Here is a 24,218-nt window from a genome sequence, read left to right as displayed (position 1 = left end):
GCAAATGACTACTCAGCTAACTAACAATTCAGTAGATTTACTTTATACTTTCGGATATACCTGGCAAGAATGGCAGTCTAGTGTTCTGTGTAACTGCCTAGCCATTAATAGGAAAAGCTTCATTTTGCATACTGCATTTTAAAACTTAAAAAATGCTCTGAATTTTTTGTTATACTCAATAGTTTCACTACAGTCTGTACCATAAGAATTGGCATACATTTTTTTGGCATCATAACAACTTAAGTCCTAATTTATTGTTTCAAAATCCATTGCCTTTTAAAAGATTGATACTTTCTGGCAAGATCACGGGAAGTCTTTAAGTGTTCTAATTACAACTATTAAAAAGCCCAAACCCTTAAAACAGCTAGGTAAATCACCATAAAGTTACAGTATATGTTAACATATAATTGATTTGTATATCCACTTTATTTGCCATAGGGATTTCAGTAAACACAATATTCACAACTCTGCCTAGAAACTGGAGAAGTTAAGAACTTTCTCTCTAGAACTTCTCACAGAATCACAGAATGGGTAAAGCTGGAAGGGGCCACAGTGGGGGGCAATCTTGTCCAACACCCCCACTCAAGCAGGGTCATCCTAGAGCACACTGCACAGGACTGTGTCCCAGCAATTCTACAATATCTCCAGTGAGGGAGACTCCATAACCTCTCTGGGTGATCTGTTCCAGCACATGGTCACCCACACAGTTCAGAAGTTCTCCCTCATATTCAGGTGGAACTACCTGTGCAACAGTTTCTGCCCATTGCCTCTAGTCCTATTGCTTGGCATCACCAAGCAGAGCCTGGATCCATCCCCTTGGCATGTTCCCTTCAGGTACTTAAATAGATTGATGAGATCCCCTCTCAGTTGTCTCTCTCATCCTTTCCTCATAAGAGAGATGCTCCAGCCCCCTCATCATCTTTGTTGCTCTTCGCTGAACCAGCTCCAGGAGCTCCATGTCTCTCTTGTACTGAGGACCCAGAGCTGGACACGGCACTCCAGATGTGCCCCACTAGGTCTGAGGGACAGGATCACCTCCCTTGACCTGCTGGTAATGGTATTCCTAATGCACCCCAGGACACCCCTGACCTTCTTGGCCAGAAGGACACACTGCTGGCTCAAGGACAGTTTGTTGTCCACCAGGACCACCAGGTCCTTCTCCCCAGAGCTGCTTTCCAGCAGGTCAGCCCCCAGCCTGTGCTGTTGGTGTATGGGATTATTCTTCCCCAGCTGCAGGACCCTGCATTTTTAAACATATCTTTAGTTTATTTTTTCTTTTGATCACTTGTAATCACTTGCACCCATGATGCAAGACTTCATGAAAGTTTGTTCCAAGAAGCTGCAGATTGGCAACACTTGGAACTGAACAGTACCACAAATAAACAGCATTACTGAGAGACAGACTCCTTTGCTTCCTCAAGAGCCAGCCTGCTTTCTAACAGAAGGAATGTTATTATTAGGTATTTAATAGTGACTGCAACCCATGACAACCAGGTTTCTATGTTTTAAACACTCCTCCTCTTACTCAATCATTTATGTCTGGCAACTTGCAATCCTGCTTTCCTGTTATTCACAAATGACTTGTCAAAGCATGTTTTTGCTACAGCAGCTATGTACAGTTGTTAAACTCATTTGTCTCTCCTTTGTAGATGGGATTCTTTGATAGTCGGCAGTAAGAAATCCCAGAAGTGATGCCAGAGGTTAAATACTACTTACCATGATGACTACACTGCATTACAACAAATTAAAAAAAGACAAAGACATGCTAAAGGTGTTTTTTCCCCTTAATAAAAAGGTTAAATCTCTGGAAATTGGTTGCATACAGCAAAAAAAGAAAAAAAAAGGACTAACCAAAGTTGCATACAGTTACATTTTACAGTTTTTTTACATTTCTTAAGTATGTACTCTAGGTTTAGAAGGTATTTAAAAATACCTATATAAAATCAGACACATGCCATTAAAAAGAGAAAAATAGCTCTTCCTATCCCAACCATTCCTTTCAAAATTCATACTGCCGAGGAAAACTTCATTTCTTGTCTCTAAGTACACACAAGACATAGAGACGATGGATAAAAGCACAGCACAGAAAAGGAAGGGAAGAACATACACACAATATCATATCTCAGTAAACACAGCTTCACTTAACATGTTATCCTTCTCCTATTAAAAAATGTGCCCTTCCTAACAAAAGTATTGTCAACTTCAATGCTATTGTAATATACATATCTTTAGGTTATTATATCAATAATAGACATGTAGCTTCAAACAAGATTTTGATATCAAAAAGAACATCTTTTACAGATAACTTGATTCAAATTTTATGATGATAAACAGACCTGCACTGAAAATTTTATCCTTTTATTTCCATCAAGAAAAACACAACAGAAAATTCAGGGTAGAAGCAGCAGCTAGGGAAGGGAAGCCTGTAAGTAAAGGGAGATTTTTCCTACAGTGCATGTTAATAAACCAAGGCTGGGTTTAAGATGTCCCAGTCACCATCTTCATTTTTCTGCAACAAACCATTTTGCAGACCTCCACACTTTATTGTAGGAAACAACACAATTTCCTTTTGCTTTCAGTTCTACTTAGTTTCCACCCTCTCCTTCTGCAGTTTACAGTCAGATGTGCTTTGTGGAGAAGAGGACTTTAGCAGTCACAGTATTTGTTCCTTGAGTTAACCCACACTCTTAATTCAATTAACCGACAGTTAGAGGTGTTAAAAACAGGAGATAATTGCAACAGAGATGCCCGGGCTCTGTCACCTTTCTAACCATCCCAGGAATCCTGTTTTTCCTAAAGTACAGCAATTCCTTTTAGAAACAGGTTCTAGTAATGACTGTTTTTGAAGACTGACTTAATTTTCCTGGAGCGCACGTTCAAAACCTCAGGGGTACAGTTTACTTGAGTTCCATAATTCACAGGCACAAGAGATGATGCTTGTGGCTGAAGAGAGGTCTCCTTTTACCCATATGTGAATGAGAATCAATACTCAGCAAAACCTTAGCTCACCTTCAGGGAAGTAAACCTCTTCCACCACCCTCAGTACTGGCAATAACGTTTCAAGAGCTTCAGCTCTTGGCAATTATGTTGGGCAAGTGGTTTATATGCTAAGAAAACTCTTAAAATTAACAGAATCTGTCAGAATACACAAGCTACGATCACAGTAGATATTTAAGGAATAGTTCCAATGTATCTTAAGTCTTACAAGAACACATCATGCACTGGACATACCCTCCACATTTTGCTGGAGGTCTCTCTATCCGTTATTTTATGCCGCTCCCATAACACTGCTTGAAATGTCCCACAGGTCACAGTTTCCATCATCGACACTAAAACCCCAGTTGCACATGGTGGTCACTGCTTCCAAAAAGTAGTACTAGATAGTGTTCTTAGCCACACAGGTAAATGGGAACTGCGAGACATGAAGATTGTGATTGATGTCAGCTTTCATGACTATACTGGGCACAAACTGTAGCAGCTGAGAAGGAACTCCGCTGTCTGTTCTGCTGCTTCTATTCTTAGAAAAGCAACTGCAAGACTGAAGAAGGAGATGGAGTGCTGAAATCCTTTTGAAGTACCTCATGCTCATGAGTCAGACCACTCGCAGAAGGAGCAAGCTGTACAGCACATTCCTCCCTGATGACAGATAAAATACATTAACTACCCAGTGGAACATCAAGGCATTCATGAACTAATATCCTAATGCTCTAATACCTCACATGTTGCAGAGGTTATAATGGCCAGAAAAAAAAAAAAATAGTTTGTTTGAAGCCTAGAGGAAGGAGAAGCCAAACAGTAGAGCAGTCTTGCAAGTAAAGATTTTTAAGGGATACTGCAAATCAAACGGTCAGGCCTGAAAGTTAAAAACGATACTGATAGGTTTTAAAGTATGCACACAAAAATCACCTAGTTAGAAGCACACTGTCACCAAGGTCCTAAACAGGCAGAGGAATCTGAGCCAGCAGTAAATATCCTTCAGATCAACTGCTATCACTTCAGTTTGTATGGAAAGCTGACATTCTGTACCGTTTTGGTCTTTCCTAGTTACAGTGTGGAAAGAAACAACGTCAACTTATGTTCAAAAATGTTTATTTTCAATATCAAAGATAGAGAAAGTTTTCAGGACTGTCTTTAAGATGACCATAAACCAAAAAAGGTATGTATGCTAAGGATGAACTTTTGCCTGTTCCCAGTTTTTGAACACTGGGGATGACCAAAAAGCTGTAGCACCATAAATGACAGAAGCTAAGAAACATATTTTTGTAAAACAAACAATCAAAGAAACTCTGAATAGAAGGATCTCAGCTAAGTTGTTACAAAGACAAGATTTGCAGCTTACTGAGACTGCACAATTTTACATGGAAATAAAGAACAATCACAAGGCCACAAGACCACTTGCATGAAAAAAATGTCCCATGGAGTTTTGGTCCACATATGTTTTATTGGTCCTCAAACAGATTGTGTGGATTTGAAAATTTTAAGGAGAAGAACCAAGACATAAAATTTTTTTAATAGTCTGTACTTTGTGATTCAACCCCAAGGTCAGAGACAACGATGGAAACACCAGAGTCAATCCCTCAACACAAAGAGGTCAGCACTTGCCTAAGTAGGCCCTTTTTGTCAGATAAGGTTGTGGGTCCTGCATTTCAGCCTCTTTATCTACAAGAATAATTTTTACAAGTGAAGAAGGATTCTCACCACTCAAGCACGTGACTTTATATACTAAATCCACATAATACTTTTCCGTTGTTTTAAAACACAAGAATCAAATTCTCAGGGTTTCACCTGTAACTCTCATGATGCTTACTCTTAACAAGAGGGTAGTCCAACATCAAATTTGCATTAAGTTGATATCTTAGAAGTCCTTTTCAGTTTACAGTACACTGAAACTGCAATAATTTAACTATGGTTACAATGCAAAACATATTCTAAGTTCAAAGAAAATTCTATCTCTATGACTGTTTTATGAAAAACAGACTGGCTTTTCTAGAATTAAAAAGAAAAGTTACTTTGAAAACGGGAATTTTGGAATACAAAACCATTGCAACATTTTCTTTGTAAAAGGTTAAGTACTACAGAGGAGCAGTCAGAGGAGGAAAGAGTTCATTTTCTCTGATTAAGAAAACATACCAGTGCAGCTGGGTAACGAAAAAATGCTACAAATACGAAGCTTGCTATTATTGTTACCCTTATCACCCTTTCAGGTAAATAACTGTTGGCTGAGGCTCTGTATTTTTAATAACTTGGACCCAGCAGGTTACTACAGTACTTGACTAACACTCATCTGCCCCATCACTACTGCTGTGCAACTAAGCAAGCAGGAACAGAGCTGACAAACAGGGTCTGACTCAGCAAACACCAACAGACAAGAACAATTCAATAAAAGTGCTATGGCACTTTTGTCTTTATTTTCCCTTTAAAAACTGCTGGTATCTTACAAAAAATTCCCATCTGTTGCATGAGCTGGAGATCTCATTCCCTATGGGATTCAAGTCAGAAAATACCATATGACTTCATGCTCAGTATATAAAGTAGGGGGAAGAAGGAAGAAAGGAGATGTTTGGAGTGATGCCATTTGCCTTCCCGAATAACCAGTACACATGATGGAGCTCTGCTTTCCTGGGGATGGCTGAACACCTGCCTGCACAGGGGGAGGGGTGAAAGACTTCCTTGTTTTCCTTTTCTTGTGTGTGTAGCTTTTGCTTTCCCTATTAAACTGCCTTTATCTCCACACATGAGTTTTCCAGCTCTTACACTTTCGATTCTCTCCCTGATCCCACCTGATGGGGGAGTGACCAAGCAACTGTGTTGTACTTGGTTGCTGGCTGGGGTTAAACCACGACAATCCAACAAAGGGCCACTGAGATGAGTAAGGGACGAGAGCATCTTTCATATGAGGAGAGGCTGAGGGAGCTGGGACTGTTCAGCCTAGAGAAAAAAAAGGCTCCAGGGCAAGAATCATACCCATGTATCAGTACCTGACAGGGGTGCAGAGAGAGGAATAAAGATGACTTAGCCAGACTCTCCCCTGTAGTATCCACTGACAGGTTGACAGGTAATAGGGGCAAATAAAAATACAAGATATCCCACTTCAACATAAGGCAAAAAGGAAAAAAAACCAAATATTTTTACTTAACATTTTTGCAGGTTGTGAAGTGCCCATCCTTGGAGCTATTCAAACCCTGACAGGACATGAACCTGGGCAACCCACTCTAAGGGACCTTGCTTTGAGCAGGGGATTCAACTGTATGATCCTCAGAAGTCCCTTCCAACCTAAACAATTCTGACAGCCTGATACCAGGAGGAAAAGCACGGTGTTAACAGAATTCTTTCTTAGAGGATATGTTCAACTGCAACAAAACCTACAGTTTCATCCTGCAGCACGAAAAGGAACAGCCTTTACAATCACAAAGCACATGTTGCAAATATAAACTGGCAACATTTTTCTGTTTTACTGCTGCAGAACTGCAGCAAAGACATAGATCTGAAGGATAGTTCAAACCTTAATATGAAAGAAGAAGAGTATGATTCATCTGGGATCATCAAACTCAGGCACAAAAACAGGACCTGTAAGCAACACCAGAAACTTGAGGCAATAACGTATTTTTTTGCCAGAATAGCTATTGTGTTCACTGCTAGTCTTGATATCTTCATCTGAAGATCTAAAGATCTTAATTTATATAATTATATATATATAATTTATCTGTATCTACAACTATATTATCAAATATCACAGCAAACTAAATTCCTCTATTGAGACTGTTTTGTCTGCATGTCAAACATGATGTACGTAAACAGCTACACTGAAACAGCTACTTTTAGTTACTCAAACACCAAGACATTCAAATTACTATTTAACATTCAGACACAGCTACTGACACCTACCTAAACATAAAATTTAAAGACTAGAATAATAACAACTAAACAAAGAAGACCCCAACATGTGAAGTGTGAAGGCCTCAATTATTTCCCCTACTATCTTTATCTCAGATATTTATCTAAAATATTTACTTAAGTTGCTCTTATACTTGAGAACCAGAAGAGTCACTGCAATATCATGTGACCATCTGTGCTGGTAAAAAAAGAACAAGAGGTAAGCCAGCACAATCAGAGCTATCAGAAGACAGCAGGATGGGGCAGCAGGCACCAGCTGGACCAGGATGAATCCTTATAGAACTGCGGTTTGCTATGCTGGAAGACCTGCTGGGCAAGTCTGGTTTGCCCAACAAGCAAAGCATAATCAGTATGAGTTACCCAGGTTACCTTTGAAATTGATATGAATTTCTTTTTGAAACAAAGTTGTTGTTCATTTAAGGAATATGTTTAGAGCACGTTAAAAATGTGCAACCCTTCACTCTTCTTTTCTTTCTAAGCCTAAATATATAAGAGAAAGATAAACATCCTTGTTATAAAAATTTCATAGCCATGTGTCACAGAGACTACAGAGCCATTATTTAGGCAGGAACAGGGTGACAGCTGTCTGATTTTTAGTGGGCTTCAGATTTGTTTGGGGAAAGTAAATTAAAGAAAGTATTTTCTCCCTAAGAGAGCAGTCTGAAAGCACACCTTCATCCTCACAGTTAAAGTACTACATTGTAGCAATAACCTGAGCTGTCTTTGCAGAATCAACTGACTAGACAGTAGAAACTACCCAGAGGCACTATCAAAAACTACAATACAATAAATATTACTACAGTTTCCTTTTGAGTCACTGGCAATGGTATGCATTACTAATTTGATCCTGTTGCTTGTCTTTCCAGATGTCAAATTCCCTTTGATGCCAAAAAAGAGTAATTTATAAGGTACTTCATCTCCCATAACTATTAAGCTGGCTCAAAAAGTACACCTACCATACCACAGAGCCTTAAAAAGCTAAAAGGTACAGGACAAAAGCAGATCTTCCTAGTCAGGTTCCAGGAGAGACAATGCCCAGAGAATACACTCAGGTTTGTGGCTCTAAGTAAAGGGGTACTTTTCAGACTGTGTAATCAACACTAAGAAACAGTATATGCAAACCAACTGTGTGAAAAATCCCATTAGGGTAACGGTCTGTGCAGAGCAAATGGCTTGTGAAATCATAGGCCTGTTTCCTCCAGACAGAGAACTATCTCTTTCAAAGCCTCAGTTCTTAACTCTGAGAATCCTGATGTAAACTAGTTGGCCTGGTGCAAACTGGCCAAAACTAACAATCAACAAGTCAGTGCACAGAAATAGAGCATTCCCACAGTTTCCACTCAATTGCTCAGCTGTTGCAGAGGTGCACACTGCAACACCACAGGATTCTGTTAGGAATCTAATTTTCTTCTTTATGTGACAGAAATAGAGTCTGTACTGTGTAATCCAGAACAATATGAACAACCGTGAAGCTGGACAAAGACTCACTGGAAAAAAATGCATCCACAAGGCAGAAGGAAGCCTTTTAATAAATAATTGGGAAAAATCTGTAATGCTGTTTCAAGAAAATAAGACATAACCCGAGTCCGATGGCTATAAAGAAATAAAGAAAAGAATCATCTGTTATCATAGATAGGTAAATAAGGGGATGAAATCCACACTAGACGTTTTGCTTTTGAAGTGGACAGATTTGAGTCCTTGTAGCTTCTGGGCAGCAATACATAAGACTTAAAGGAGTTTATTACAAAAATTTAAGTATATGCACCGATAACTGTTGAGCTGCCCAAAATGAACACCTGATAAAGACAGCACAGAATTTTAATTGTTATTCAAGATGGAGTAAGCTCTAGCACAACAAAGTTCTGCAAAACTTGTTGTTTTACTCTTTAAGAAAAAATAAACATGAGGTATTTGGAAAGCCACAGTTTTAGCCATACAGAAAATTCTGCTTTCACTTAATCTAGATTCCCAAGTCAGCCCAGTTGACAGTAGGGCTTTAAAGAGCAAGTAACTGTTGGCATATAGCAATGAACTTGCTCAGGAAGAGATGGCCATTTCCTCTCCTTTTAAGATTTGCAGATTGCAAGCTTCCCATATAATTTCAAGAAAACCAGAAAAGCTTGAAGATTTTCAGATGTTTTTCCCAAAAAACACAGCTGCAGAAATAATATGACATATGCAGCAATCTTCCAACAAATATCCCAAGGTCATGCCATATCAAGACTTTCTGGGGACAGCAGAGGAACTCAGCCTAATTTAGTTATTACCTACTCTATCAGGGACTGGAGAGGCTGGCCAGCAATGAAACAACACTATTTGGAAGTGTCGTTTACATTTTTAACTGCGCGTCTTCAGTTGTTGTATAATTTGGGACAACAAACTTTTCAGAGCACTACCCAAGAGGCTCTTTGAGGTAAAACACACACAGAACGCAGAAAATCAGCACAGGGTTGCACAAAGAGGGAGAGTAATTTCTCACAGGAAACTGATAAAACACACTATTTTAGTGCAGTTACATAGTAGAGAGGTTTTCAAGGTGTTTCTGGTCCTCATTAAATCCTCTGACGTGCCTTGAGGGTTATCAAATACAATAACCAGAAAACTCTAATAGGACTGAAAATGAGGAAATACTACTTTTTCTTTAAACAAGATGTGGAACTTGGCTAAAACTCCAAGTCAGACTGCATTCATCTTTCCCTACATCCCATCCCTAAATAAACAGCATGGTGAGGTGAAAAGCCTGATCAGCCCCCAAGCATTCAGCTACTCAGCTCTAGAACTGTACCACCAGGAGAGGGCACAGGCAAGGGTTACAGCCAAAAGGGTGCATACCAAGAAAAGCTGCCAGACTGACTACAGTTAAGAACTAAGACTCTGCTTTTTAAAAGATACGCTAGGTTACAAAAAAAAAAAAAAAAGAAAAAAAGAATTACACTACTGAGTAAGGAAACTGTTCTCCAAGTGTTCAAATCCAAGTGGGCTCAGAAAAACACGGCTTTTCATATATCCTTTAAATAAGTCATATTGATTAAAAAAATCCCTAAGCAGAATTTCATCTATTTTTCCTCCTAACAGAAGCAAACTGCATGACTTTAATCACTGGCTGAAGGTTCAAGCCAAGAAAACCAACAATACTATTATTACTGGACATTAGGATTCTAAATGTGGTAAGACCACCCCTATTTCCCAGCTCTGATCATTACCTTCTGTTTATCTAAAGAAAGTTCAGATACCTTGCAGTTACCTTATAATATTCCTCAGCTCCTGCCTAAGTTACTACAACATGCTGTTGATGATGTCTTGTTTTACAGCTGACGTTTTTCACCCCAGCTCATGGTACAGTACAAATAATCACCACACAAAAGTAGTGCCGGATGTATTTGGAAAACCCTTTACTTTTAGATTATCTCTGTTAAATAGCCAATATGGGAAAGGCAAAAGGTCATTCTGTGCATTTATTTGTTGTCTCCCTACACTGACCTCAGAGCTGAGGAGCTTGTCTCCTCTTGAAGGACACTGAACATCTAAACCTCTTCAACTTAGTCAAGTCTGGACAGAAAAAACAGAGCTACTGAGCACCTGAATGATCATAAGAACACTGAGATTGCAGATGTAGCGTAATTTAAAAATCAATTATCCTCAAGCAATAAAACCAACGACTAATCACGAGCTGCAGCATTACTCTCTTCTCCACCCACGCACCTCTGCACCATTCTCCAGTTCCAGTGGGACAGCACTGCCATATACCACAAAACAGGACCAACTCAGCAGACATTTTCCAAGTTGCAGTGTGGAGGGGAAAACTTAACAATGAAAGGCCTGCAAAGAATCAAAAAATAACTGGATGCTGATGTAAGAAAGCAGAACGACAAACCTTTTAAAAGAAGCTTTAAATGCTTCCACCATCAGGTTTCAAGGACTTTATAAAACTTCTCATCCATGCTAAAAATAACAGTCTTTAAAACAAGGAAGCTATAACATGAACAAGAACTGTGAAAACATTGTCCCTTTGACTTTTTAGGTACTACATTAATTTTTTTCAAATGATGGATTTTATAAAGGTTGGGGGAAAATGATGTTAAGTCACCACAAATTTCATCAAATAATTTCATTAAAAACAAATTAGAAGCTAATGATGCAAATAAATATAACAGCAAAATCCTATATTTATTTAGTTTTATGTTTCTGTATATGCAAATCCCATTATTAAAACAAGAGGCCACAGCAAGTTCTAGTTGAGAACTTAAGTATTACTTTTGTGGGTATGACACAACCAATGATTCAAAACAACAAAGCCTCTCATTAAATTTACCCCAAGTTATCCTGTACCAGTTCAGCAACTCTTAAAAATTGTGTTGCCAGGTTTCAGGTTGACAGTAAGCAGAAATCCATCATCATAAAACCAGAACTGATGCCTTAATGGCACACTCAGGCTATCACAAATTAAGTAATTAGCAGGAAAAAACAGCCTCCTCATTATATTGTTCTAGCTGATGTACCTCAAAGCAGCAACAGAAAGTTTACTGTTCCTAATTTTAAAAAAAGTTTAGCTCTCTAACATCTGTCACTATTACAAAACAAATAATCCTCTTACACCTGCTGACAACTGTAAAAAATACCTTGGATTTGTGGCTGACAGTCACTACTGCGAATTTCAGTAGTACTTTTTACTAACAGAAAATGGTCAGACTCTATACAAACAAATTTATTCAAACATTCTGAATGGATGATTCCAACACCTACCCTTCATCCTCAGTGCACAGACTAACATTCAATGCACCTTTCAATTAAATACCCAGGCTCCAATTGTGAAACATGCTGCTTCAATGGCAGTAATTGAGGTTTCTCTTCCTCTCTCTGTTCTCGCTCCTCAAATTCAAAAAAAATCCACAGCTCAAATAAAAAAATTTTCCTATACATTGGGAACTAACAGTAAAAATAACAGCAGACAATGCTGGGGAACAAAAAAAAGAAAAAGAACAGACTTGAGTACTTCAATTAAAAACAGTACCTCAATGCAGAGCACCCACAAAGGTGTTGAACAATGGAGTTGTGGAACACTCAGCAAATGGGCTTCTCCATTTCAAATACAGCAAGTGTGCCACAAATGAAAAAAGATATTATGACTCAAAATTCTACTTTACAATTAAATTATGAATGTGAATACTCTGAAGTCTGTGAGCAACAGTAGGTACTGTAACCACTTTACACGCAACTTGTTATGATCCGTGGCTACAAGTGCCTTTGCTGAATCCTGAAGCTCTTGCCCAAAGTCTTACAAATCATTTTTATTTCAGATCAAAAGAAAACTAGGCAAAAAAAAAATTAGTTATTCAGGCTACAGAAGTCTAGCACTCCCATGGAGTAAGAGCTTTGTTCAATACAGTTCAAACATCAAATTCTACCCATTCAACCAAATTCTCCATGCTTTCTTGAAAGAACCTCTGCCCCAAAGCAAACCCAGTGAGTGACCAGACACTCAGATTTACCACATGGTTTTTGCAAAGTATCAGGAAAGGGTGGTAATGGGACTGGAAAAGAAGGGAGGAAGCCACCCACTAGTTATTTCCCACAGCAGCCACCCAAATAACAACTCTTTGCCTTCCAACAGTGACGCAGTGATGCCACTTATGGCTACAAGAACTCAGCTCTGCATTTTAGCTTTTAAAGTTCACTAGGTTGTTAAAACATTTGCAGACAATGTAAGCAATAAAAGAAAAAAAGAGGTATGTTTCAATATTTTCTCCCTTTGAAATAGGTGAGGAACAAAAGTGCTTCTCCAGCCTGTAGAAATCTTGTCAAATTCCAGCAGCCCGAGGTAGACATCAAATGATCTCGAGTGTTTCAAGATGTGTTAACCAAGACAGAATTACCTGGGCAAAGGCCTTTGGTGTTGTCACATTCCCTTCCTCTGTTACTAGTTTATAAGACCAAAGTATTAGGTTTGATGATATAAGTAGAAGAGTTCCAAATACAAAAAAAATATTCATCTGTTTGTTTTCACATAATCCACTACATGCAAGAGGTTTAACAGACATTTCTATTAACCATACCTGCATCTGAAAGCATTTTTACAAATTTAACCTGAACTTCATAGGTTCTTCATTCTGTATTAGTACATACACAGGCTACAGTTATATTTATTTCCAAGTAATGCTGTTGACAGGAGCAACAACTGAACTTTATGCCACAGACAACCACAGGAAATAAAAATGGATGAGGAAGAAAAATGCATTTGAAAAAGAAACTGGCAGTTACCAGAGTTGATTATTTGCCAGGCCATCTATATATAGTTATGCATATCAAAACAGAATAGGTTCAGGTACAAAACTCAGGAGGTCACATTTCTAAGGTAATGCCTTCATGTGTGCTACACAGCCGTACAGAACACTTCCTGGCAGACTCCCATTTACAACCCACACCATAGCTGTCTCCCAGGTCTCCCCAGATATACTCAAATACACCTTGACCTTCATGTTTCTAAATGTCCCTGGGTCATATTCATAAATGATTTTGACTCTGACCTGCCTAGAGTAATCTGAGCATCATTGCTCTTTCTTGAGAATTTGTCATGGTTTTAAGAGGAAAATTAACATTATCCCAGCCAAAACCAGGATGAACTTTCAGTCAGGTTGATGTCCTTTAAGTCCTTCTTTTAGGAGGCTACATCAACTCCTGTTTAATATAAAGTATTAAAAACTCAATATTTTAAATTCTTTTTACCACTTAGCCTTTTTTCCTAATACTAAGACTAAACAGTTTTCTGCATATGCCCTTTGGATCTAAAAGGCTGTGATAAGCAAGGTGGGCTAAACATTATCTACGGGAAAGGATTCTGCTTCAAGCACCATCTGTCATTGCCAAATTAATGTATTGCTCCAGAAGCAGAAGTAAGAAAAGCCTGGTTTCCCAAAAATTTGTTGTCTAACCACCTTCTCCTCAAGAGGGTGGACAAGATATGCTGGCACTGTGGCTAACCCTAAATCATCGATGCACTGGTTGAGCAAGCAGCAGATGACAAACAGGATACAGAGAGTCCGAATCTGCCTGTGCTACCCTCAGCTGAGGCACAAACTTGGGTCTCTTCTCTGCTCAGCTGTCAATTTTCACAAAACTCAGGAGAACACCATTGTGCCTGAAATCTGAACCATATGCTCAATCGCAGACAGATTTGCAAGGAAGCAAATCAGAAGTGTGGGAGAGGTGAGAGAAAGAATAGCTGTTAAACAAGTAGCTTAATCACATTGGGAAACTATACTTAAAACATGGTCACATTTATCTACATAGGTAATAAAATACCCAAGTCACAAAATTACATCAAAATGGTGTTCAGTGGTCCACCCTAAACACCACACTCAAACACAACTGATGCTTAAATTAACCAAAAGTAGAGGTTCTTAATGTTGATGGGTTTTTTTCTCTCCCAGTTCCGTCAAGGAAACACAGACACTATGACTTCCACAGACTCTGCATGCTTGTAACTTTGGGATGCTAGAAAACAAATGAAACCAAATTAAAAACAAACAAACAAACAAACAAACCAACCAAAAAAACCCCACTCAAAATCCTCCTTTTTGTCACCAAAAAACCCACATCCACAAGCACTCATACCATGTCCTCCCAAACAACAGCAGCTCTGGCCCTTGTTTTCAGATCATCATTTCTATTTTTAGTTCTACACAAGCGAGAAGCAGTAATAAAACTACTAATCTTTCCTCTACTCCTTTACTTAAATAACAAAATTGAGGTGAATCTCTAAGCTATAAACTATTAAACTCTTTAAACAGGGACAGTACCTTTTAAAACTGTAACAATTAAACAAGAAGTTTCCAGAGTAAGTTGTACGAATCAAAAGAAGTAACACCATTTGTACTATCTTGTAAAGTATTTGTGAAATGCCATAATGAAAGTATTTTAAAAAAATTACAAACAAACAAAAACTCTAGGCACTGCCGTCTTATTAAATCTTAAAGACTTGCAATTTTCTGCCTTCCAATGGGGACACTAAAAATCCCCTTCTTTACACAGAGACAAGGAGATTGTGACTCTTCCACTTTATTCTGCCCAGGAAACAGAATCACTGAGTTGTCCAATTCAGTTCTGCTTCAAGTCCAGCTGTGAATGAAACGGTTCTGATTTGATTTCAGCCTGCTAAATGAAGCTGATGACCCTCTTAGAGACCCTTCTTAATTCTTCAATAGCTTTAGAAAAATCAAGGCAAAAACCACTGAAGTGTGAAGGTGAACCACTGATATTTTTTAGTATTATTCTCCCTTCTGATCTTTACATACTTTATAACAGAAGGTATAGTTGTGCATTGAGACAAAACCTTCCCTAAGCTCTCCACCATGACACTCATCTCTTTCTTAAACTGCTACTTTACTTAAATGTTTATTACTTTTTATTGTTCAACACTAAACAACTTCTGCGTTTTGTTGGCTATTCACGCAGTTTAAGTACTTTTGAAGTACTTTATATTTGTCTCTGTAGCTGATAAACTTAAATAGTATACATACAAAACTTCATATGAACCCCATTGCTAAGCTTTCATCAAATGAACACTGGTCATCTTATTCCTTTATCAACTAGTCTTCAGTTTATCATAGTCCTTTGTTCTCACCGTAAGCTTAGTTTTTTTCTCTAAAGGAACTTGGCAGAAGGCACTTTTCCAGTATAAACAATAACCAGTTATAACTAAATAGCAAGAAAAGATGATGAAGTCTACTTCACTGACATTTTATTCATATATGAAAGCCCTATCCTGCATAGGGCTGCTCTCTTGAATTTGGGACATAAGCAGTAACTCAAAAAATACATTAAAGTTGGTACTGTCTCCAAAAGATGCATTTCCTTCCTCTTTCCCTTTGCTGTTTGTACCTACCTTCTTTTACCACACCCACAAAGTGAAATGGGTTAGGAACTGTGTTTTCTTGTGCAACCCAGCAAAAAAGGGGGTGGGTAGTTTTAGCGTGGATCAGGACCGTGATCCAGATCACAACACTATCATTAAACATCTGGCCAATAAAACTGCAGCAATGGTGGTAGGATGAGTCTGAAAGGCTGGGACTGGCTTTCTTCAGTGGCGCTCTCTGCTTGAATGCTCGTGGGGGGAGAGGAAAAAAACAGGAACAGCCCCATATGCAGAATCCCCCACTGGTGTCACAGAACATTTTTAGGTATTAGCCTTATATATCAGTCACTGCAAACACAAGTGGCTGGACTATTATCTCAACTGTGCTGACTGCAACAGCAGTGCAATTACATGCCTATGCAATCACACATTTGACATGTCACCTTAAGCATCAGAGTTCATATCCCACTGTAACAAACATGAGCAGATTATGTATCTTGGAGCTGTAGTTTGGCTCAGTTCACACTGGAAAGTTACACCACTAGGATTATATTCCATAGAGGATTTACTAACTACCCTGTGTAATTAAGGTTGCACAACTCTTCCATTTCTCAGCAGCTTAAAACCTTGCCAAACTAATCTCTGGCAAGGAAGAACCTAAGGTCCTTTGTCCCTCTTACACACCCAAATGAAAAAGGGAAAGTGGTGTATTTCTCTTCATCTGTTTCAGTCTCATTTTAAAAAAAGTAATTTCCCAGAACAAAATGTCAGAGAAAATAAGTTTTCTCCATATTAAACGTTCTAATTTTTTTCTTCAGCTTTCTTGAAAAGCACTAGAACTTCTAGGCTTTAGAATAGTTACGTTAAATGAGAATGAGAAATTGCAACTCTGACATAAAGGCATCACCTCTGACATGTTTCAATATACACATGATAACACTGTTTAAGTGAAAAAAGAATTCCTTCTTCATACACTGCAAGGAATTTGTGGACCAATAATTTAACCCGCTAAGACTTTGCTTCTCCAATCAGAGTTGTACAAAAGCTTTCCTGTAATTACTTCGTGTGGTTCTTAAAAGCCTACCATCAAGAAAAGGAACAAGAAAAGGTACAGAGAACAGAGACACATCTCTCAAGTATTCTTAGTCATATCCTTTCAGGCACTCAACCAGTAACAACGGGAGAAGTAAGACAACTAGCATGAATAAATGTGCTAAAAACAAAGGCCTAGAAGAACCAGGACAGATAAAAACACATGCTAAAAATAGCACACTCAGCCATAAGGAGGAATAGAACCCAAAATTACTAAAAGTCTGTCTTTTATTTGCAAATAAGTTAATTCAGAAGCATCCCACAGCCATTCCTGGACTTAAAAGTACAGAATCACACCTTTCTGTATAGGTATTAATCAGTAATTTCATCTTTACTATCGTTGGGCTGATGTGACACATTTGGTATGCATGCAATAGCTTTTGTATTATCCAGAGTAGGTGAAACACGAGCAGAGACTGTAAAAATCAAAAAGAAAACAAAACAAAAAAACCAACCAACAAACCAACCAACCAAACAACAAAAAAGCCAACCAACCAACAAAAAAAAAAAAACAAAAACCAACCCAAAACACAAAAATACCCAGACAGAAAAATAAAACCAACCAACCAACTGACAAAGAAAACACCAACAAAAAAAAAAAGCAGAAAGGACTTAAATAGCAACAAACAACAAAAACAACAGTGTGTGCTCTAACTTAAGTTTTGTGCCAGAAGGCAGTATCATTCTGAAAATAAAATTCAGAGAGTATTTCAACACCTAATGTTTTGGAATGATCCTTTACAGTTAAACGATAAATGACAGACAAGCATTACTGCTTTTGACACATTGCTGACACCAGATGAACTACAAAAAAGTATGGTAACTGTAACTCATGTTCCAAAAAGGAGATATGGGAATTTCCTGATGTGATTTCACATGTTACTAAAAAGGACAAGGGTCACTGTACGGCACTCTTTACAGACATATCACTTGCACAAAGAAGTTGACACGAAGTTCACTGCACTCGTTACCTCCTCTTACTCAAAGGCACAATGAGCCTTTGCTCTGATGTCCCCAGCTCTTTCAACTCTGACCTTTTCTTATCAAGACAGCTCACAAATTACACATAAACTTCCTCTTACAAACATCAAAATAAATCCAAGGATTCCTGCTTGATCTCAGCATAACTTACACATCAGAGAAAGCTTCATTTAAGTCAGTGATTGCCTAAAAACTCAACACGTGTCCACAGGATAAACTAAGTTTCTGTGTGGTACGTTGCTACCCAAATGTACTAAGTCACATCAGGTATTTTTGCACATTCAAAGAAAACATAAAGAAGAATAATTTTGTTTCTCCATTTCATACACTGCCTGACCTTAAAAACACAAGTTGGTTCCTCAGTGACTCTCCCTGCCCAGTCCTCACAGTAGTGACCAGGCCCAAACCCAAAATACTGCCAGTGAAAAATCACACTGTAAGAACTGAGGAGGGCAGAATCAATGCCAGGGTTAGGGGCACAGATATGTCTCCTGAAATAACATCTTTTGCCTTATTTGGGGCAAAAAATTTACTTTATTTCATCTGCTGTCCTCCAGCCTCTGTTGCACTTCCTGCCCAAGGAGAGGGGCCGACTTGTCATGAGAAGCAGTGCAGACAGTGAATGCTGCCTGCACAGAGGAAGTGTTGTCACAGCAACTCCACCTGTATCTTTCACAGTTCTGGAAGACAAAAATATTTGCATTCTTAGAAGATCAGAGGAGTTGAGGCTGTTGGCTGATAAAATGGAAACAAGATTTTGAATTAGAAGGACAAAAGAAAAATATGACTGCTGAAAAACTATAGAGTGGTCACATTATAAACCATTCAATTAAAATGAAATCACTTGAGGGGAAAAGGGGGGGGGAACTAAAAATCAAAATCTCAGTTTTACTCTGCTTGGGAAAAATAACAAAGGAGGAAGAAAGGGAAATTCTCCTCACTTGACAAAACCTGGTGATTCTTATACATATTCTTTTAAAATCACCATCCTGGCTGACACGGAATAGTAATACCATAGGATTAGTTCACTTTTAATTAAGTACTGCATCATTATACTAGCAAGCATACTTACACCATTAAGACTTTTTTGTGTGTGGTAAGAGAGGAGTATTACTCTTTCATCAGTCCACGACCCATCAACCTGCCCAACATTATTGCAAGACAGTGTGTGTCGTTAAGAGGCTGAAACAGAAGGTTTTGCCAAGGTGTCCTCTTCACTGCTGGAGTATGAAATATTCCAAGCACAAGGCTCAAGAAAACCCCTCCCCAAGGTGCACAGAACCCTGTTGATCACATGCAACCTCCTCTCCCCTGGTGCTCTGACAGGCAGAGGAGCTGACATTGCTGCAGACAGAGGACACTCACTCTCCACCAGCTCCTCCCTATCCCAGCCAGAGGCACAGGCTGGGCACACAGCACCGCTCCCTGCAGTGGGACTGTGTGGAGCAGAGAGAAGTAGAAGATCAGCATAGTGAGTATCACGACTGCATTGCTAACCCACTATGCTGTCCTAGAGTCTCCTAATTGCAATACTGCAACAACGCTATCACAGGCTCACACGTACTCCTGCAGCTAGACAGCAGGAGAAGGCAACAAAACAGTTTGTTTGAGTGTAATCAAGCAAAGCAAGCTTCTCTCTAGCAGTCCTATTTTTGGTGATTTGATTAGATACAGGGATATTAAACTGTGGTCTGCAATAGTTACTTGACCAAAGAAGATCAAATCTATAAGATGGTTGCTGTAAAACTAGTTTTGTAAGTGAGCAAAAGGTCATCAGAAATTCACCACCACTGATACGATCCATCTCCCTCCCATTACCTCTGCTGCACTATTTAGTGCTATCTGGTGTACTTGCACATTAAATGACAAATTACAGTGCAGGAGAAAAAAGGTACTTGCCAACAAAGGAACAAGCACTCTCCAGTTTGCTTTTTTTAGAATGCATCTTCCAACAAATGCAGGAAAACATTTAGAAGTATTATTCAAAGGTGCCTTTCAAATCACACTAAAATGCAGATTCCAAGTGCCCTAACTGAATAGCTCCTAGGAGAGCAATACATTTATATAAAAAGCCTTTAAAAAAAGACTTAGAGTTATTAAGAAGACCTTTCTGAAATCCTATAAAAATAAAATAATATTGCTAGACTGTCTGAACATTCTTCATAAAAAGACAGTTTTCATTTTCATAAGAAGTACTACAGAGCTCAAGAGAACAACACAGATATTTATCACACTTGCCCTTTAAAAATCAAAGGCAACCAATTATATCCAAGTTCTCTCTCAAACTTGCATCTTAAGAAGAAAAAGATTAGAGAAAGGAGAGTGACCTCTACAATTTCTCTTCCCATTCCATCCTTTATTTTGCTTGCCCAGTTATATGCTATCTCTTTACATAACATCAAGTGCATCTGCAAACAGAAACACCTACATTTATCAAAAAGCACAGATTAGAGCTGCCAATACGGACACGGATCATGTAATTTCTGTAACAAATCCTCTATGATCCTAACACAAAACCACAGGTTTAGGTACGGGTGGGGAAGAGAAGGGCAGACCTAGTTCATGAGTGTTCCTCAGCTCTTTCAGCTATACTCAATAAAATATACTAACAATTACACAACAGCAGCAAAGTCCAGAAGGATAAGTTAGCACTCACCATATTTTCTTCATCTGGTGTCAAGCTCTCTTCTACACATTACATACAAACTTACAGGAGTAAAAAAAGTCTGCCCTGAATCTACTTTGCAGGCTGAGTTTAAGTCCCGAATTACAAATGGTTTTGTCACTTCTTACCCAACAGATGACCCAAGCTTGCAAAGGGAAAAAGTAAATAAACTAAAAAACTAAAACACACCTTCAACACAGCTGAAGCAGAACACTCCTTCCAATTAAACAACAAGTAAACTTATTTAGCTGGTCACCCTCTTAACAAAGAGCAAACAAACAAAAAAAGCCCTCACCAACTACTCTGCTACTCAAAAGAAAAATCTTTAATCTTTTCAATGAACCCGTGCATACCTACTACCTTGTATTTACTTTTGCCAAGATGGAAGATACCAAAGCCTATCTTCGACTTAGCTTTTGGAACTGAAAACAGAAGAATCCTGGAGCAACGTCTCTTTCAGATGCACCACTGCAAGTCTTGGACACCAACTCTAACAAAGCAGAATTTCAGTTCTGAATTAGTTATGTCATACTATATAAAAAAGAGGGGACCTAGCGACGGTCTTGTATAAATCTATCAATCGGGAAAAAAAAAACATGTAAATTGCTCTGCCAACATACGTTGAAGCCAGAAAGATACACTTCCCAGGTTTGTTCTGCACGTGGTAGTGAGCACTGATGAGGTTAAAGAAAGGACAAAGAAATAAGCTGTTCTTGCTATTTTGTAGCTTTCGGTATAAAACACAATAATGTCTTCAGGTCAAATAAAATGTATTTAAACTAAAACTTCAGACAAGCATTTGCTTAAAATCCTCCCCAAAAGCCATGCTTTATAGTGAAAAGCAAAAAGAAGGGCCTCCTTACCCATACACCATCCCATAAAACACTTCTGCGTAGCTGTTCATCAATGATAGCTCAAACAAATATACTAAGACATTTCAAGACTGTAAAACAAATGATTTCAAATAGTCAAGATACATCAGCAACGCCAATCAACAGATGCTTCAGGAAGACTCTAGGATATGCAGATCATGCTAAGACCACTTTCCAAGCAATAGGCAAAAGAAACCACACAGTTCTGCAGTCAGCGGTAGAACTACCCTGAGGAAACTGCTTTCAGGAATTGACAACCATAATGTCATGGGACAATGGCTTGAATTTTAACTAGCACATTCAATATACACAGTGAATCCTCAGGGCCATAAGCTGTATGACTTTAACATCACCATTATGCCCCTAAACTTTCCCATTTCCAATTAATAAAACGCACAACGCCTTAAAAGTCAATCCTTCCTTCTGGAAGGCATTTGTGCTTTAAGGCATAAAGCAGACTTTTACAAATGTACCTGCCACTGCAAACACCATGTGGACTTCTTTTAATGAGCAAATACAAACACATAAAAAGATTTTTAAACAGCGTATCTGGATAAGCTTGAGCTGTACCAGGCAAGGCAATTTTGAAGCAGTGCAACGTTGCAACAGTTCTAGCCCGACAGACCAGAATCTAGCTTGCTGCTGCTGCCACCATCTCCTTAAGAAGAACTAGAAGCTCACCTAGAGTATCCACAGAAACTTTGTGCATCTCGGAAAGGCACACGACAGGGTATCAAAAGGCACATTATCACAGAAGCTTCAGCTCTTGTTGCCTAACAAAAAGAGTGCTCCGTCTGGGTCAACACTGACTTTCTGACTAATCAGGAGTCTGACCAGACTCCAGAGCTGTGTGCTGCCATTCCTTTTTTTTCCTTGTTTACATGGACAAGACCTGCAGATGCAGCCTGGGCAGAAGAGAGGGAAAGAATTTTAGGAGGGCTGCTCACAGGTAGCACTCAGCAGCAGATTAATTTCCTCCCTTTTCTAAGCACATACAAAGAACTCATGGCTGTTTCTCTTGCACAAAGTGCAGCAGCCAGGATGAAAATCAGTGCATTTGAGGACAAGACTAGAGCCTTCCTTAATATTTCAGTTCAGTCCATCACCTTGATGAGCCTATGAATACTAAATGAGCAAAAACAAGTTTAATAATAACCGCAAACCAAGCATGCAGAGGGTAAAAACACTACAGATACTGTAATTAGCTCTGCTAACAGTAAATGAAGAGTCATACAGTTGAGAAATACTGTGTATCACTACTTGAATGAAAGAGGTTCCCTCTGTTTCCCTTCATTCTGAAGCAGAAGAAAAGACAGTCGCTGTTGCAAGGAATAGAAGACCTACTCTTCCAACGTGAACTTCGTGTAACACCTCAGCCTTGTGTCCTGATAGTTCTAAGGGAAGACAACTTAGAGACGCACAGACTTAATAAAGAAAAGTTTGGATCTATCAGCTACATGCACAGTACAACTCAACTCTGTTTTGAAGAGATGTACCTTTTTCACGAAATACTAAAATAAAGCAATCTAGATACTTAGGAAAAATCATATTTCTCATTTATACTAAGACAAAGTATTGATTGAGAAACCCTTAACACATATTAAGTTTCTAGCTATGGTTTAAAAAAACGCTTCAGTACACAGCATCTCAACCCAGAAACACAACGCATCTGTGTAAGAAAACCGAAAGAAAAACATCCCACATATCCACTATGTTCAGACATTCCCCTACACATCCCCATAAGAAAACATCTCAGTTTTAACACTTATTTACATCTTTATATTAGTACATTTTAAATTAATGAGACATTCTTACCTGTGTATCCTGCCCACCAGCCCCAGGAAGCCACCATAGCTAAAAGCCACTTAAATAACACTCCTTCGATATACCAGAAGCTTTTACTATCCAGCATTCGGAGAGGCTGCAGCATAATTAAATACAAGACGTACGACGGAATAGCGACCAGGTTATTGGCGACCATAAAAGCGAACCTGAGGAGTGCTTTCAGGCAGGTGTAGCCCACCCGCCGGGCCTGCTCTAGAGTCACGGCCATGCTCTTCACAGCGGAGGGCGCGGGACCGTCCTGCGGGGAGAGGGAAAACAAGGTGACACAGGTAGCGCTCTCCGAGTGGGGCGAGGGGCAGGGAGAGGCGCGGGTGGCCGCCGGCCCCGGACCCAGCCCGCTCCCGCCTCCGCCGTGAGTCACCGGGGAGGCACCGACCTCCGCTCAGAGGGGCCGCGAAAGATGCGGCGCGACCCTCCGGCAGCGCCGCCTGCCCTCCGCGGGCTGCGGGGGACCCCCAGCCCGCGCTGCCCGGCGGGGCGCACACCCCCGGGGAGGGGGTCCCAGCCAGCCCCCATCTCCCCCTCCCCAGAAAGGCGGCGGGCGCTCCCGCGGCTGCCGGTGGCCTCCCCGCGCCTCGGCGCGGCTGACAGGAGCCGGGGCCCGCGGGGCGGCGGCGGCCCGGCCGCGGGACTCACCTCCGGCGGGGCGGCGGAGCGGCGGCGGAAGCGGCGGGGCTGGAGGAGCTGGGCCCGGCGGTGGCGGTCCCGGCTGGCGGCGGCGGCTGGCGGCGGCTCATGGACCCGGGGGTGGCTGGCCCGGCCGCGGCAGCGCCGCTCGCCCTGCGGCTCCCTGCGGAGGGAGAGAGGGGGGCGGGCGGCGTGAGCGCGGGGGAGGCGGGAGCGCCGGGCCGGGCGGGCAGGCGCAGACCGCGGGTTCACCTCGGTTCTCCCGCGCCCGCGGCCGGGCCTGGCACGCTTTGCTTTGCTTTGCTTTGCTTTCCTTTCCCTTCCCCTCCCTTCCCTCACCCTTCCCCGCCCCGCCGGCTCGGCTGGGCTCCGCTCGGCGCTCCGCGGGCGG

General features: G+C 40.1%; 1 protein-coding gene across 2 annotated transcripts in view; it reads right to left on the bottom strand.

Moving 5' to 3' along the window:
* Nucleotides 1-23,877, bottom strand: part of LPGAT1 (lysophosphatidylglycerol acyltransferase 1) — a 65,937-nt gene extending 42,060 nt beyond the window's left edge. The window contains exons 1-2 of one of the 2 annotated variants that reach the window (XM_027641370.1): nt 23,837-23,877; nt 23,171-23,438 (exon numbers count right to left, since the gene is read on the bottom strand). In XM_027641370.1, coding sequence (XP_027497171.1) covers nt 23,171-23,408 — 238 coding nt within the window. In that variant the 5' untranslated portion in view covers nt 23,409-23,438; nt 23,837-23,877. Of the gene's footprint in view, nt 1-22,036; nt 22,261-23,170; nt 23,439-23,836 lie in introns of those variants that run through there. The other variant, XM_027641369.1, reaches the window with a different exon arrangement.
* Nucleotides 23,878-24,218: the final 341 nt, after the last annotated feature.

The sequence above is a fragment of the Corapipo altera genome, unplaced genomic scaffold (assembly GCF_003945725.1).
Source record: "Corapipo altera isolate COAL_440 unplaced genomic scaffold, ASM394572v1 48b, whole genome shotgun sequence".
Lineage (NCBI taxonomy): Eukaryota > Metazoa > Chordata > Aves > Passeriformes > Pipridae > Corapipo > Corapipo altera.
The sequence above is the reverse complement of the archived record's forward strand: the minus strand, read 5'-3'. Positions and strand labels throughout refer to the sequence as shown.